Below are 15395 nucleotides of genomic sequence, written 5' to 3' on the forward strand. Positions count from 1 at the left end.
AATGTGAACGTTGGCATCTTTGAAAGAGTGACCTTTGTCCTTTAGATGCAGATGGACAGCAGATTGTCCCGTCGAGATGGCTCTTCTATGCTGTGCCATGCGTTTATGAAGTGGCTGTTTGAGAAGCTTTGATAATCTCAACCAGTTGCTCTTAGAACTGAAGAAGCTTCTCGGATGAGAGGTAAAACGTCTTCAAGAAAATGAAAGAAGTCCAGACACTTTTCTTTCCAAGCTCCTTAGATCCTAGAACCTTCTTCACTTTTACAAGCAAAAGGTGGAGAGTCCAATATGTTAAACTCCAAGTGTTTTTTTTCTATTTAGAGGTCCTGTTGATCATGTGAGCGGAAAGTGTGAAAAAAAGGGTCTACAAGCTCTTGAATCATGGGGCGTATTTCGTTTTTCACAGGACTCTATACAAGTCTGCGAAAACCTCCTTTTTCACATGACAGTATAAAATAATAATAATCAGTAGCTGGTGAGCAATGTTAAAAGACACATATAGGAAAGACTCTTAAATACAGCAAACGTAAAAGTGTTGCAAATCCTTGGTTCAATAGTTCCAGTAGTAAAAACGATATGTTTTCAAGTGTTGTCATAAATAGGTAGGAACAAACTTCCTCTCAGTCTCAGTAAGGAGATGCAAGTGCGTCAGTGTGTGTGTCTATGTGTGTATGCATTTATTTTAGCATTTTATTCATGTTAATGTCAGCATGCACACAATTTCACAGTTGTGTTTATTTGAGCGGAAATAATTCAGAAATTACCGATTTGAACATCGATTTTGTATTTTCCAAATATTTGCACTGCTTTGAGTTTTATCCATTCTTGTGTGTGTGTGTGTGTGTGTGTGTGTGTGTGTGTGTGTGTGTGTGTGTGTGTGTGTGTGTGTGTGTGTACACATGCAGCCTCTTGGATGTCTCATCTCGTGAAGGGAGCTCGTGAAGGGAATATTTATCACCATTCTCGGGAAGAGCACAAAAATCAAATATTCATTTTCATCCTGCCAAATTTACCCGCTGAACAGCACTGATCTCTTTCCCCCATCCTTTTGCTTTTTTAACTTTCACCTTTGACATGAAAGTGAAATGTTTTGACGAGACTGCTTTTGCTCTCCTGCGTTCAAAGCGCTACTTTCGTCTTTGACTTCGTTCTGTAATGTTTGGGTTTAATTAAACTGGGTGAATTTCCAGTTAGTTGGCCAGGTTCTGTTTTTTTCATCACTTTTCTGTCACATTCCAGCCTTCAGAAGTTACTTGGTTTGGGGTTTGTTTGTAGTGTTTTCTTCATGTTCCTACATGTAGGCATCAGTAGTTTAGTAGCTACAATGCTGTTCTTTTTAAAAGAAACTATGCTCAAAACTGGATTAACCTAATGTCCACATCGTATCTGTGTTAGCAGCGTTTACTAGTACATAACAACAGTTAAGTGTCTGTTATCAGTCACTGTAAAACCTTCTACAACAGCAAAGACTGTTTTAATGCAAACTGAGGATTGTGTGGGTTGAATGAGAAATTGAGGCATAAATATAGTCCCTTTTAAACTATTGTAACAAGTAATTAACTTCTAATCTTTACTAGTTACTGGTTTGTGCATGTTCTGTTTAACGGTTACGGATGCTGCTAAAAAAAAGGCTTAAATAGATATCTCATTAACCCTCTGAGGTCTAAATTATTGGCGATGACGCCAATCCTAGCCAGAATTTGCAACTTTTGTTTTTATTAAATTGTTCTCTCAAGTCTACTCGATCAGGGACAAAGGACGTAACCATTCTTACTGACACGCACTAAAAAGTGTTCCATTTATATTTGTGTTGGCTTTTTTCTGTTTGTATGAGTTATCACCAATGACAGCTTAGACAAGGGGTGGGGGAACTCCAGGCCTCAAGGGCCGGTGTCCTGCAGGTTTTAGATGTGTCCTTCATCCAAATGGCCAAAAATTACTGCTCAACATGTCATGAAGTTGCCTGGAGTTCCCCACCCCTGCCTTAGACCTTAGAGGATTCATAAGCAACTTCTTGCAAAGTGCAATCTTGTCAGCAAAACTACTGAGCGGAATTGCACTGATCTTGTTGGTGAAGTGAAGCATGGGCAGATGAAGGACCGAGTGGAATTTGGTATGGATCCATAATTATTCTCTGCAAAAAAAAAAAAAGGAAAAAGAAGAATCTAAACAGGGAATTGGCTTTTGCATTGACATTGCCATTGGCGCTGACACTGGCATTTGCATTGGCACTGGCTTTGGCAGGGGAATCACTGTGAGTGCCCTTTTAGAAAGCCCGTGATCTTCCTGTGGATAATTCATTATGGATATATGTTTGGGCTTGCAGTCACACTGTGGGATGAATTTGTAACTAATGAAATCCCTCAATGCAAAAAAATCAGTCTTTCTTCAGTCCTGGTGCTGTCTTACTGAAATGGTAATGTGACATTAAAAGTATAAGCTTGCTGTCAAATGAGTGGCTTCCTAATTAAATTTGGTGCAACTGTGACAAACTAAATGCTTGAAGAGATTCACCTGTTTCTAAATGCCGCTGAATCCTCTTTAAGTCTTCCTGTTATACGCCCTGCTTTATTTAATCCTCAGATGACAGCTGAGTTTGTATTAACAGGACTAGCAACGGTTTTAAAGTCAGATTAGAAAAAAATATGAAACAATTACAAGAGGAAATTGGACCTATTTTGAGTCTGGGGGAAATATTTTTAGGAGCAAAGGGCAACAATTTCCTTCAGGCATGATGTCACCAGTTTGACGGAGATGCAGAATGGCAGGGAACGATGGGCAGATCTAGACTCGATACAAAGAGAGGCAGAAAGCAAAGGAGAGAGAAAAGACAGGAAGAGAAGAAGAGAATAAGAAAGAGCTGAGCTGTGGAGCTTGGTTCTCTTCTCTGCTGAGGCTGCAGATGAATTAAAGGAAAGAAATACCAAAAATCATTTTTAAGTTATTAACTTTTAATCCATAAGAAGGAGCGCAGCTTTAAAGGCTATATTAAGCTATAAGTTTGCTGCTCTGGTTTATACGGTATAGTCTGATTATAGTGTACTCTGTACTTAAAACTGTTGCTTGGAAGATGACAACACTGACTTCAGAAGCGAAACAATTATCAGCAAAAAATTGTGCTTCTTGAAGCTAGCTACTACTAAAACTAATACTGAAGTGCTAAAAGCTTAATCCAGCCTCATTGGGAAGATGCAGACGCAGAGCAGTGATGCCTGTAGCTGTGTTGGCACAGATCATTTCAAACATTAACAGGACGTTGTATGGACATCAACATTAGTTGTCAAATCATACTCCCTCACGTGTTTACTAAACAAGCTAACTAGCTAACTTTTCCTCTCTATTTAAGCATAAAAAACAAATCGCATAAGATGCAGGACCACTGATAGCTGCTACATAGTGCAGACGCTGGATTATTTAGGTTGGGCAGGACCCAGGTGCAGCCATTGGAGACAGAGATAATTAACTAAAAAGCAGTTTTATTGCCAAATCTAGAGGCTCAAAGGAAATACAAAACACAAAATTAGGTACTAGGAACCGGAAACTAGAAAACATGTAAACTACTAAAAAAAAAGGAACTCGCAGAAAAATAAAAAAAAACACACAGTATGAGCTGACGACGTGACCACGAGCAGAGGGAGACTGAGGACATAATTACAGAAAAACTGAAAAAAAGTCTACAGAGAAACAGATACGGGGACAGCAACAATGGAGACAAGAGATAAACAAACATGAAGACAAGGCTGACTAAACACAGGGGAAGACGATGCACTGAAAACTCTAAGATGACTAAGAACTGAAGGCTAACTGAAGCATACTTTATACACAACGTAAATATAACCATGAAACTATGAATCACACAGAATATTCCAACAAACAAGTCTGGAAACACAGAAAGACCCAGTATCAGGACAATTTAGTGTTATTTGTCTGAGAATGGAATAGAATACAATAGATACTTTATTGTCATTTACAACACAGAGCAATTAGTCTAGTTAGTTTAAGAACAGAGTTTCGGTGCATTGACTTGCCATCAGATTAATGTGAGATTTCAAGGTGACTTCTTGAAATTACATATTTGGAGAACAGAATAAGCACAAGAAATGTATGAATGGCTGGTAAGATTCTTAATATCAGATTTTAACTTTCAGCCAAAGTAACTGCTGAGTCCTTACTTAGGCTGAAATGACACTAGAGAAAACAGTGGTTGGGTACCATAGTGCAACAAAAAACTATTACTACTTATGATCTTGCATAGCGTTGCCTTTAAAATGGGTTGCTTCAAAGATGGTCATCAGGACTGTGCCCACGTGCTGTCAGCTGCTATGTTCAAAGTGACTTTGATGTGTCAAAACCACAATAAAACAGCAAGAGTCAATTTGCTATCAGTAAGCAATAGAATGGTTGGGCAGTGGCGTCAATTTGGCAATTACATCGAATCAGTTTGTGGATACAGTGATTAACCATGATATATCAGTGAAAATCCAAATCTATTGATGTCTAAAATTCACATGAACCTCACAGATTTGAAACTGAAATTCAGAAAGTCCTCTAGAAGTACTGAGGTAGTTGTTGAAGGTCAGCGGTTTAACTGCAGAATGGTTGGCATGCTTGCTGCTTCAACATGTCTCTGAATACAACAAGAATACAAAGAGTCAGTAACCACATAAGTTGTGTCCCCTAGTTCAGCTCATAGGGGCAGATTGATTCAGACTGAATCAATCGGGATGACAGTGATGTGTCAGTTGGGTTAGGATCCTAAATATTTGGAAACAGGTTGCCTCCAACGCGAGAAACAAGAACAATCACCTTGTGATTGAAAGTTGTTGCCACCTGTAGGTGTTGCATCCTCAAGCTCAAGGTCACCACTTAGGTCTGGTAGCCACAACTACTTGCATTTGGTCACCGACAACAATATGAATAAATAAATGAAAATAATCAATCTCACGGGCAACCACCAATTTCTTCTTAGTCACATGGAGGTTGCTGCTCAGTTCCAGAGTTTTTTTCCTTATTTGTTCCTGTATTAAGACTGTTTTAAGTGCAGAAGCCCAACCCACCAGCTGTTCAAACCTTCTGTTTACAAGGGGCAGCCAATCAGAAGAAAACTGGCTTAAAGGGAAGGGGAAAGGAGCTAAAATGACTTGGTTCCAACAGAAAATCAACTGAATAGCTGCGCCAAGCCCCGGTATGAGACAAATGATTGTTTTCCAATCATGACTCAATGCAAAGCTACTTTAGTCGAGTCCAAAAATAAAATTATGAAGCAGGAAATGAGCACAACGGGGCCCTTTTAAAAATATTTACTAGAACATGTCATTACCATTTTGCCAGTTTGTTAAATAAAAAATTACAGCAACCGCTCAACCAGAATAATGTATGTGTAAAACTTCCAAACTGTAACATTAAATCAGTTAGTCCCCCAAATTCCCCAAACACACCAGAAAACAGGCACGGCTTCATAAAGCTACAGAATTTCCTTCAATATCAGCTTGTTATCACCCCAATTCAACTGTGGCAAACTCACACTCACTGGGTATTTTAATTAAATATGAACTCGTCTGTGTTTTCCCCTCCGGCACCGCGGTGGCACATGGGGGTTCACGCAGGCAGCATCAGAGCTGCCGACGCCGATATGAGAAGAAAACTCAATCAACAATCATTCATGTCCTCAGGGCCTAAAAAGCTGTAGCAACTTAGACGACCAAGTTTTAAGGCTACAATACTTAGTTACAATATGCACTTTGCACATCTTAAGTGCGATAAGGTGAAGCGGTTGCTCTAAACTAGCCGTGTACGTTGGATGAGTTTTACTGCAACAGGCGTTACGCAGGAGTCTGTTGCTGTTTCCTCCTCATTAGAGATATTAATGATAGCATTCATTGCACGCGCATGTGTGTTGTGTGCGTCTGTGCATGTGACAGAATGATGCATCGGCTTTGTTTAACAGGGAGCACGCACACACCTCTGCAGTCATTCATCAAGCCCACTACCTGAGCTGAGGGCAGTCCTCGGGGAGGTCCCGCGAGTTAACACCCCCCATGTCATCGAGTGGCACTTTTATGTCACCCCACAGCACCTACAGCTCATCGACAATTAAGGTGCAACCTAGAAACCCCTACCCCAAAACCCTCTCCACGTTCATCATTAGTTATAGCTGCCACCGAGCTCCATCGCAGGCAGACCGGAGTGTCGAGGTCAGAGAGAGCCAGCAGGTTGCTTTTATCGATGAATCCCCTGCTGTGGTTGACCTCGATCGGATCAGCCTTTTGAGCACATCCGTCAGTTGATGATGATGTAATTACCTCAATGCTGGTGGCCTAATTGACTTATAACATATAATTACAAGTGCCTAACCCTGCGATGTGACATGTCACTGTCTTTCTTTTGCATTTCCGTAAGCACAATGAGAGATTGGGCTGAAGCGATGATGAGGAACGCCAGCTGGGGGCTGAAAAGGAGAAGAAAATTCACAGAGCTAGGTGGAGTGACAGGCAAAGTTCTGACCAAAAAAAAAGTGAGAAAAAAAGCAAGAAAAGAAGAGCTGCCTCATTTTTTATTCCCTCTGTATTCCTGCAACTCACCAGCCCTCCTCTCCTCCCTCTGTTCCCTATTTCTATCTCTCGGCGTCGCTTAATTACACCCAGTGTTTGCACTGTGGGAGTACGGCTGCCACTTATTGCCCTACTTGTTGTTCCCTTTACTCCGTGTGAGGAATAAGCTGGTGGTGGAAGAAGAGGAAGTGGGAGAGAGAGAGATGGGTGGTGCATGTGTGCAGGTGGTGAGGATCGTGGCACGCTCCTCATTGCTCCTTTGTGCGGTGCAAAACAAGGACACCGCCATGAAATTATGCAGAAGGTAGATCAGACAAAGCAAACTTCTTTCTCTCCTTCTGCTCTCTCCGTTCAGCTTCCCCTCATCCTCCTTTTTGTGCCATATGCAAATAGACATAACGGAGAGAAGCCCACTGCAGCGTGTCCTTCATGTACCGCATCATCAGAGTGTATTGACTTAGAGTGAGAGCCTCGTCTCTCCATAGTTTCTCTCCTTAATAAGCCTTTTCACTTCAGCGTACTTGTTAGAGTTTGGTTTGAAAGGACGTGAAAAGGTACAGAGGCTCGTCTGAGGTGTTCATATGCGACTCAGCAGTGTGCGGGAACTACAGCAAACTGGTCAAAAATGTTCAATTATTCAGGCTACTCAACACACAACCACTTGAATAGGTCGGTTATGTGTATTTCAAAATAGACGTGTCTTTTCAGAGATCTGAACGTTATGAGTTGTCTGTCCTTCCATGGTAAATGGACTTTTCTTCTACTTGAAGGGTGCACCCTACTCTCTGCCTATGACAGGTGGGATAGGTTCCAGCCCTGCCTCGTGACCCTGAATTTGATTATTGGAAGAAAATGGTTGGATGGTGCTTGGAAGTGTTATTTACACTTAGTTAAGTTTTAAAAAGTTGAAAAGAACTAAGCTAATATTATGCAAGTAACTTAACGTCTTTTCTTCGGCTGAACGTCTAATATTTACTAAATACTGAGGGCTAAACTGTTTCCCCACAGTCCATCTCTCTCCTGGCACTAGCAGCAGCAGTGTGTCTAAAGCACTGCGCAGTTAGAGCTGAAGCTACATGACACACAGCTGCCACACAGCATGCAGTATTGTTGGGTGGATGCTAGTCTGTTAACTCCTGAAAGCAATGACTCTTAACAACTTTTCTGGTGGAAACCAAGCATTGCTCTGTGTCCTATTCAGTTTAGTAAAACTGTAGTAAAAAGTTAATAAAGTCACTTGGTAAATTTAAGTAGGTAAATGGAATAAGTTTAATCAAATGCTTTAAAATCCACCATGAAAAGAAATATGAGTAAAACCTGGACGTCATTTGGTCTTTTTTTTTTTTTTTTTTTTTTTACCAGAAATGACTACAGACTGAAACTGGACTTTGATCAGTGTCATTGCCAAGGGACTGAATGCAAACATGCTGTCAAAGAACAGGAGAATGACTCCCTTGAGACATTCACAGTTGCACTCCTTGAGTACTAGTGCCCTCTATAGGCCAGATGTGGAGCCTCAGCCTATTATGGCAGTGAGTCAAACACATTGGAGCCACTTTGGTCCTGAGCACATTACAGTATTTTGGACTCTCACAGAGACTGAACCACTAAATATTAAGACCAAATGTGAACAGGACCTGGGGTGTTCTTTTGAAGATGGTGAGTGGAAACCACAATGTGAGGGAGCACTACCAGCCACCACAAGGTTTTTCACTTTTAACAACAGTGTCTATTTACACCAGAAAGACACCAAAGACAAATAAATCAATTTCAAATTTTTGCCCTAGATGCAAAGTTATAGCCAATAACATGTAAAAATTCAAACATTGCAAAGAGATTCTTAAAGAGATTCTCAGATTTGAGATCCCTCGCTCTGCTAGATTAACCTTTTTTAGACAACACGTCCCATTTCCTGTTTGCCTAAAGAAAGAATCTGCTGTGAATACTGGCAATAAATATGTCTACGCTGATTAAAGCAATCTCCTCTGACATGTTTTGAGGCTGTGACATCGATTGGTTTCTGTACTCACATGTTGAAGCTTCAACATTTGGTTGTTGCCATGTTTGTTTATTTGCATCCAGACGCAGCCATGTTTAGACTACAGTGTGGAGCACAAAGGTGCTAATGCAAACAAGTTTCTTTAGCATGCTATAGCCATAATCTTTATAGTTGTAACTCACAGATATACTGTTTAACTCGGTGAAAATGAAGCACAAGCCTGCTGGGTAGTCTTTAATACAAATCATGCCTTCTTATTTTGTCAGATTAGAAATATACTCCAAGAGGCGCTGATAATAGAAAACGAATGGAGAAGTTCAGTTTAGTGAAGTAGCTGAGGTTAAGCCTTATACCACATCTAATAGCTACACCTGTCTTCCCTAACTTTAGACCAAATGGCACATACACACACAAATGGTTGAAACATTCAATAAACAAATAGTTAAAATAGCAAAAAGCAGTGAAGTGCAGGCAGGAAAAAAAGGGCAGCCACTGACTTGTAATTCTCTGATCAGGGCTATTGATCACTGCGACCTTGGTCAGTCTTGGCTCCTTATTATCTCATGTCTTCTCTTAATGTGCTATCAACTGTTCTATCACTCAATTGTCAGCCTGGAGAAAAACATACAGTGTAGACAAAGACAAATAGACAGTGGCAGAGAAGATTATCGCCTCAGCGGCTTTGGCTGCTGAGAAACTGTGTGGCAGTTTGTTTTTTAATCACCTGATCACCTCATATGTTTAGTGCTTGCTTGAAAAGAAAGCCCGTGCAGGCGAGCGCGTTACCCGTTAGGTTCCGTGTAGTATCTGTGTATTGAGTTTCTCCCTGTCAGAGAAGCACAGCTGCTGTGCAGTGCAGTGCCAGGTGCCCTGCTGGTGCTAATGAACCATCCTCATCAGTCCAGTAGCTTAATTAGAAGACTCTGTTTCTTTGACTGCAATAAGCAAAGAGATGTGTTTTTAAAGAAAAGAAAAGAGGGAGCAAATGAGAGACACAGCAAATAAACAAACTGCGATGGAGGGAGGGGCTGCGTGCGTGTCTAAAAGTGCCTGAAGTGAAGGCCTGGGGGGTAGGGGGCATGATGAGGTTGCGGGTTGGATCGCTGCAGGCATCCATTCTCCATCTGGTGTGAGCTGCACAGTAACTGACCTAAGAGTGTCCTGCACAAACCCCCACACACACATAGTGCACTAATGCCTCATTGTGTGCCATGTTCCAGCGTGATCAGCAGAGCCCCGGGCCTGAAGCTGGTGGTAGAGACCCTGATGTCGTCCCTGAAGCCCATCGGCAACATCGTGGTCATCTGCTGTGCCTTCTTCATTATCTTTGGCATCCTGGGAGTACAGGTGAGAGGGGAGGGGGAAATGGAGAGTATACGCACAGACCTAATGAGAAGACTCTGTAAGCCTGCTTGAGCAATTTGACATGTGATTGAATGCTCGCGCAGGTCTCCACCCTCTCCCGAACCACCTTGGGTGTATGTACATCTGGAAGGGCTATCAGAAAAACAGCTATTTTTTTATGCACTGTCCGACTTATAACTCATAGGCCTGGACGCTTATGTATGCTTATGTGGCCGCAATGAGTTTTCATGGCTAACAGCCCAAGGATCAATCCATACCAACAAGCTCTGTGGCCTTGGTGTAGTTCCAACTCCTGTTTGTCTGCCATCAGGACATTAATGTCCTTTAACCATCTGTCCAAGTAAAGTAAGGTCATAAAGGGTTAATGGCTGTTATGACACCATGAGGCAGCAGTTGGAATATTCACTCATCAAGTGCAGAATTCAACCTCCAGTGTTCCCAACGCTACCGATCCATATGTTGTCGCTCAGTGTCGATGTGCTTTTGGAGCTTTTTATAGCTTCAGTAAAGAGCATACACACTTTGCAAAGTCCCATATCACCCTAAATCGTGTAATATGAAACACATACTCTCAGGGTTGAACTAAAGCTTTCAAAACCTGGAGTCCAATCACAGCAGGGTCACCTATAAGCCATACAAACTTAACAGTGTTTTTGTGGTGGTTCAAATGTATGTGTGTGTGTGTTTTCTCCTCAGCTTTTCAAGGGAAAATTCTTCATTTGTCAAGGAGAGGATGTAAGGAACATCACCAATAAGTCAGACTGCTTGCAAGCCAGCTATAAGTGGGTCAGACACAAGTACAACTTTGACAACCTAGGACAAGTAAGACATTCGAAATGTCAAGATTCCTGATGGACAGATGCATGAATAAAAAAAACTGATGATGCTGATCACGTTTTTCAACGATTTTTAACTTTAGTCCGTGTTTACGTTTCAACCCTGTCATCCTTTCTCAGGCCTTGATGTCTCTCTTTGTGCTGGCGTCAAAAGATGGATGGGTCGACATTATGTACGATGGGCTTGATGCTGTGGGAGTTGACCAACAGGTAAATGTTAAATTGCGCACACAAAATGTTGGCAAGTCCCTTGGCTGTTCAATATAATTTCTGGATTTCGTCTAATACAGCCGTACCTGGCAGGCAGTCATTACTTAGAATGAGTGATGAAGACTTCTTAACCTCTGGGGGGTCCTAGAAAAATGCATACACTATCGGGCTTAGAGCCACAAATCGACCACGCCCTAAAAAGCGCTGTAAAAAATTTATATATTAATATTTTTTTCCACTTTAAATTAGCCAATCTTTTAGACCTACTTCTCCTTGAAATATTCATGTCAAGTTTTAATTACATTTCGCGGATTTTAACCCTTTTAATCGCAGTTTAATTACATTAGCGCATCCTTTTTTTTTAGCCCCCCAAAACAAAACGAAATATTTAAAAAAAAAAACATTTGAAGTAATATTATATGTTATTATAATTAGGCCTTTAGATGGACTAAAGATTGGCACCAACCTTCATTCCGATCGCCTTTTTTTTTTTTTTTCAGGACCAGAAAATGGTCTCCAGGCGCAAATGCTCCTCCTCTAGGCCGAAATCAGTGCATCCTCCCGGGTTAACTCCCGACGATGACCGGGGCATGTTGCGTCGGACCCCTTTTTCCAACACACACGTCCGGTACCACGTCACAACAAATACGTCATTTCCTGTTGATTAAAAAAAAAAAGCACCCTCAAACGGTCCTAGGGGCCGAAAATGGTCCCGCCCGATCAGCGGGCGAAGCCGCTGCTGCACGCCGGAAATGAGGCTTCGTTTCCCGCAGGTCTGTTTAAGCAGCCCGCTGTTTTCCAGCCCGGGGTCAAATGTGGAGCAAGGGCGCCACCCGGTGGACAAATAAAAAAATTACAACTCTAAGGCCAGTACTGCAAATGGAAACGGAAACATAACCGATCACGATCGATTTGACCGTAATTTTTTTGCCGTGAAAAATAGTGTTTATAATGGGTTTCAATGGGGCACAAATCGACCACTAGGACCGATAGTGTAAGTTTGTCTGTAGCTTAGCCACTGAAGCTAATTTCCGGAAGTCATACTGAAATTTTAACAGTAAATGTGACCGAACTTTTTTTTGCAGACTTTCGCTATATTCCATTCAACACAGTGCAAATGGCGTGCAAATGAACAATGAAAAATGGCACAAATCGACCCAAGACCACCCAGAGGTCGTAAAAAAAAAAATCCTCCACATAGAGCTAAAAGAAGATTGATGTTTCCGTCTGCAGCAAGAGCCCTGCACAGAACAGAGCAGGCAGCAATGACAATAGAATAAGACACTGAAGACGTCAGATACAGTATGAAAGGAGGAGGTTGCAAAGCAGGTTGCAGCTACAAAGCACTTGTGAGTAAGGTAAAGCAGCTTTGCTAGTTCGATGTGTGGAAGGACATTACCTGGGCCATCAGCTGACGTGGGCGGGCATCAACATCAGCTGATCTAACCTGATTGTGTCTGCAGCCAGCCTGAATTAACGTCCTTCCTGATTTTTCTGTTGTTTTTCAGCCTATAATGAACTACAACCCATGGATGTTGCTCTACTTCATCTCCTTCCTCCTGATCGTCGCCTTCTTCGTGCTCAACATGTTTGTAGGCGTGGTGGTGGAGAACTTCCATAAATGCCGGCGCCACCAGGAGGCCGAGGAGGCCAAACGCAGGGAGGAGAAGAGACTGAAACGCATGGAGAAAAAGAGACGGAGTAAGGAGAAGGAGCTGGCTGGTCGGTAGTCTTTCCACATCTTTCTGAGTCCTGCTTGATTCGAGCTTGAGCCTTTTTTTTTCCTTTTTGCTTTTTAATTTGATTTGGCCGAATACGGAAAAACGCAATTAGTGAGCTAGTATCAAATATAGTTGCTACTCTGCGGTAGAACTCCCTTTCCTTCGACCATCCTCTTTCCCTTTTACCGTGAGTAAAATGGAAAGAATTCTTAACCCAGTCTGGTGGTCACCTGCTCTGGCTCTGTTGAGTCTGCTGCAGGCTGTGGAGGCTTTTCTTCGACCCCAGCAATAATTAATCAAGCTGGAAAAGCTCCCACAATCGGCAGGCTCGCAGAATTAGGACTGATGACCGCTGGAGTTAGCCGCCACCCTTTCCCTCCTCCCTTAACTTGCCTGGTCTACCGTAGACACCGTGCTTGGGATGGCCCCTTGGAGCATGCCCAGTGAGTGCTGACAGATGGGGCTTGCATGGTGGTGGGTATACAGAGCTAGAGGGAGGGGGAGTCAATGATTTCATCACCGTGGCCCGAAAAGGAGATGACCCCCCCTCCCTTCCTCTCTTCTGCATGCGGTTTAGTACAGCCGGAGGAGCAGGGATAGACCAAAATCTGGAAGAAAAGGAGGAAGAGTTTCAGCTGTAGCTTGTGAGATTTGCGAAGGAGTTAGAGCTAATTTCACGCCTGTCCCACCCTCACCTCCGGCTGTATAGGAGTTGATGACAAACTGCTTTTTTTTTTTTTTTTTTTTTTTTTTTACCTATTTTAATACTTTCCACTGCCTCCTACACCCCACAAAACAGTGCTAGCTTCTGCTAGCATTACCCTTCTTGGGAATTTGAGGCCTATACTCATGCCTGTACAGTATTTTGCCGAATCTATTCCAAAGGCACTTTTTTATATATATGTCTATATTTTGTACAAGGAGCAGTGGACACTTTTTTTTTTAAGCCAAAAGGCAAAAAACCCAAACCTTTTCATTTCTTTTATATATATATAATTTTATTTGATAACCGGAATGTTTCCGTCGAGCTCTTGAGAAATACAGATGGAAATTGATCTTGCTTTTACAGGAGGTGTCCGCCAAGGCTATCTCATCCAATCAAGAAACTCACCCCCGACCCTGTCACACACAGTCTACGTGTACACACAGTATATGTCAAGAGGCCCTTTTAACTCGTCTTCTTCTACATCTCTGAGTTTCTTTCCCTGCTTTTTTTTTCTCCTTCTCTGATTTTTTTTCATTGAAACGGTTCTCTTCTTAATTTCTGGCTCAGTATTTTTTGCCAGGATGCTTTTTTGTTTTGGTCTTTAGGGTGGCTAAAGGCCAGTTGATTCCTTAGTAAAACAGCAATACGAAAATGAAAAGTTGCTCATAACAGTTGCAGTTGTAACTCGACAATTTGTAAAGCGGGTGTTTTTGAAACCTTTGGTTTGTGACATGTGAACGTTTTTCATCCAAAGAACTGGACTCAGAATCTCTGGAAAGACGAAAATAACCATAGGCACACAAACCAGCTTAACCTTTCATCGCTACCTTCTAAGCCTTACTCCATCCCTCTTTCCCTCTTTCTATCTCTTTGACTCTCTTCTGTCTCTAACTTTCAGCCATCTTTCCTTTCTCGCTTTCTTCGGCCTCTGCCTGACTAACATGCTCTCATTCCTCTAGATTTATTGGTTCCGGGGGTGAGTTGGGCCCTCTCTGACGGCACACTGAAAGGTACAGAGTTTCCAGCATGTTCTGTGTGTCCCTTTTTAAAACCCCACACCGCCACCGACCACGACCACCCATTAACGGTGGCTAGGGTTAATAAGTTCAATGATCACGGGAGGTAGGGCCCCATCTTGCGTCCCCGCCCCCCTGCCTCTCTCCCATCAGCTCTCAGTCCGCTGGACATGCTGTTACCTGTTTTCTCTGTCGTGCCTTTGTCTTTCACAGCTCTTCCACACCGCTCGTGATCCATCCACTGTTCACAGCACCGCACCGCTGCTGCTGCACCACCAACACCACAAGAAAGGAAGACTTTGGTGTAAAATTTAATTAGCAGGGAAACTCAGGTGGCGAGAGGGAGAGAAGGGAAAAAGATGTTTCCACATAAGAATTCCAGAGTTTCCTTTAGTGTTTTCCAGACAGACGTGGTGTAATTCTCTCAGTATATGCTTATGATGCTCTTTTCTTTTAGTTACAATAATATTTTTTCTCAGCACCAAAGCCATTTTGTCATTTGAAAGCGTGGTGACATTTTTGGAAAAAAGTGTTGCAAACTGAGAACATAAATGTTGTAATGGGCATAGAAGTATACTTTAGCATAGCTGTGCTTTAAGCTAACTCTTATTGTCAGCATGCTAACATACGTAGATTCGATAAACGCAGTATTTGACATTTATATTATTTAGTTTACTGTTTGATTGAAACACAAACCTCAAGGTGGTACTGGAGGAAACTTCTCGACATCACTATAGTAAACAAACGTTAACATAGAAGTTTAAGTAAGTAAAATTGAGCTGTCGGTGGCTCTGGACGAAAAGTCGCTACCACACTCGCTAGTCATTCATCATCTTTGATTCAAACAAGACTGTAAACACTTTGTTCGATATTTCACTCTGAATGAAAGTGATCAGCTGGTAAGTGGAGTCATGAAGTTAGTAAAACCAGCCAAGAATCTATAAGCAGCTCTACTTTGACTTTGAGATCTCAGCAATCTTTTGTTTTCTTG

At 42.1% G+C, this 15395-nt stretch overlaps 1 protein-coding gene across 10 annotated transcripts in view; it reads left to right on the plus strand.

Moving 5' to 3' along the window:
- Positions 1-15395, plus strand: part of cacna1g (calcium channel, voltage-dependent, T type, alpha 1G subunit) — a 332915-nt gene that overhangs the window by 258078 nt on the left and 59442 nt on the right. For 7 of the 10 annotated variants that reach the window (XM_080872626.1, XM_080872635.1, XM_080872629.1 and 4 more), the window contains 4 exons: positions 9771-9897; positions 10612-10737; positions 10872-10961; positions 12470-12683. In XM_080872626.1, the coding sequence (XP_080728752.1) occupies positions 9771-9897; positions 10612-10737; positions 10872-10961; positions 12470-12683 (557 nt within the window). The remainder of the gene's footprint in view (positions 1-9770; positions 9898-10611; positions 10738-10871; positions 10962-12469; positions 12684-15395) is intronic. The other 3 variants (XM_080872630.1, XM_080872631.1, XM_080872634.1) reach the window with 1 other exon arrangement.

Source organism: Rhamphochromis sp. 'chilingali', assembly GCF_963969265.1.
Source record: "Rhamphochromis sp. 'chilingali' genome assembly, chromosome: 22".
Taxonomy (NCBI): Eukaryota; Metazoa; Chordata; class Actinopteri; order Cichliformes; family Cichlidae; genus Rhamphochromis; species Rhamphochromis sp. 'chilingali'.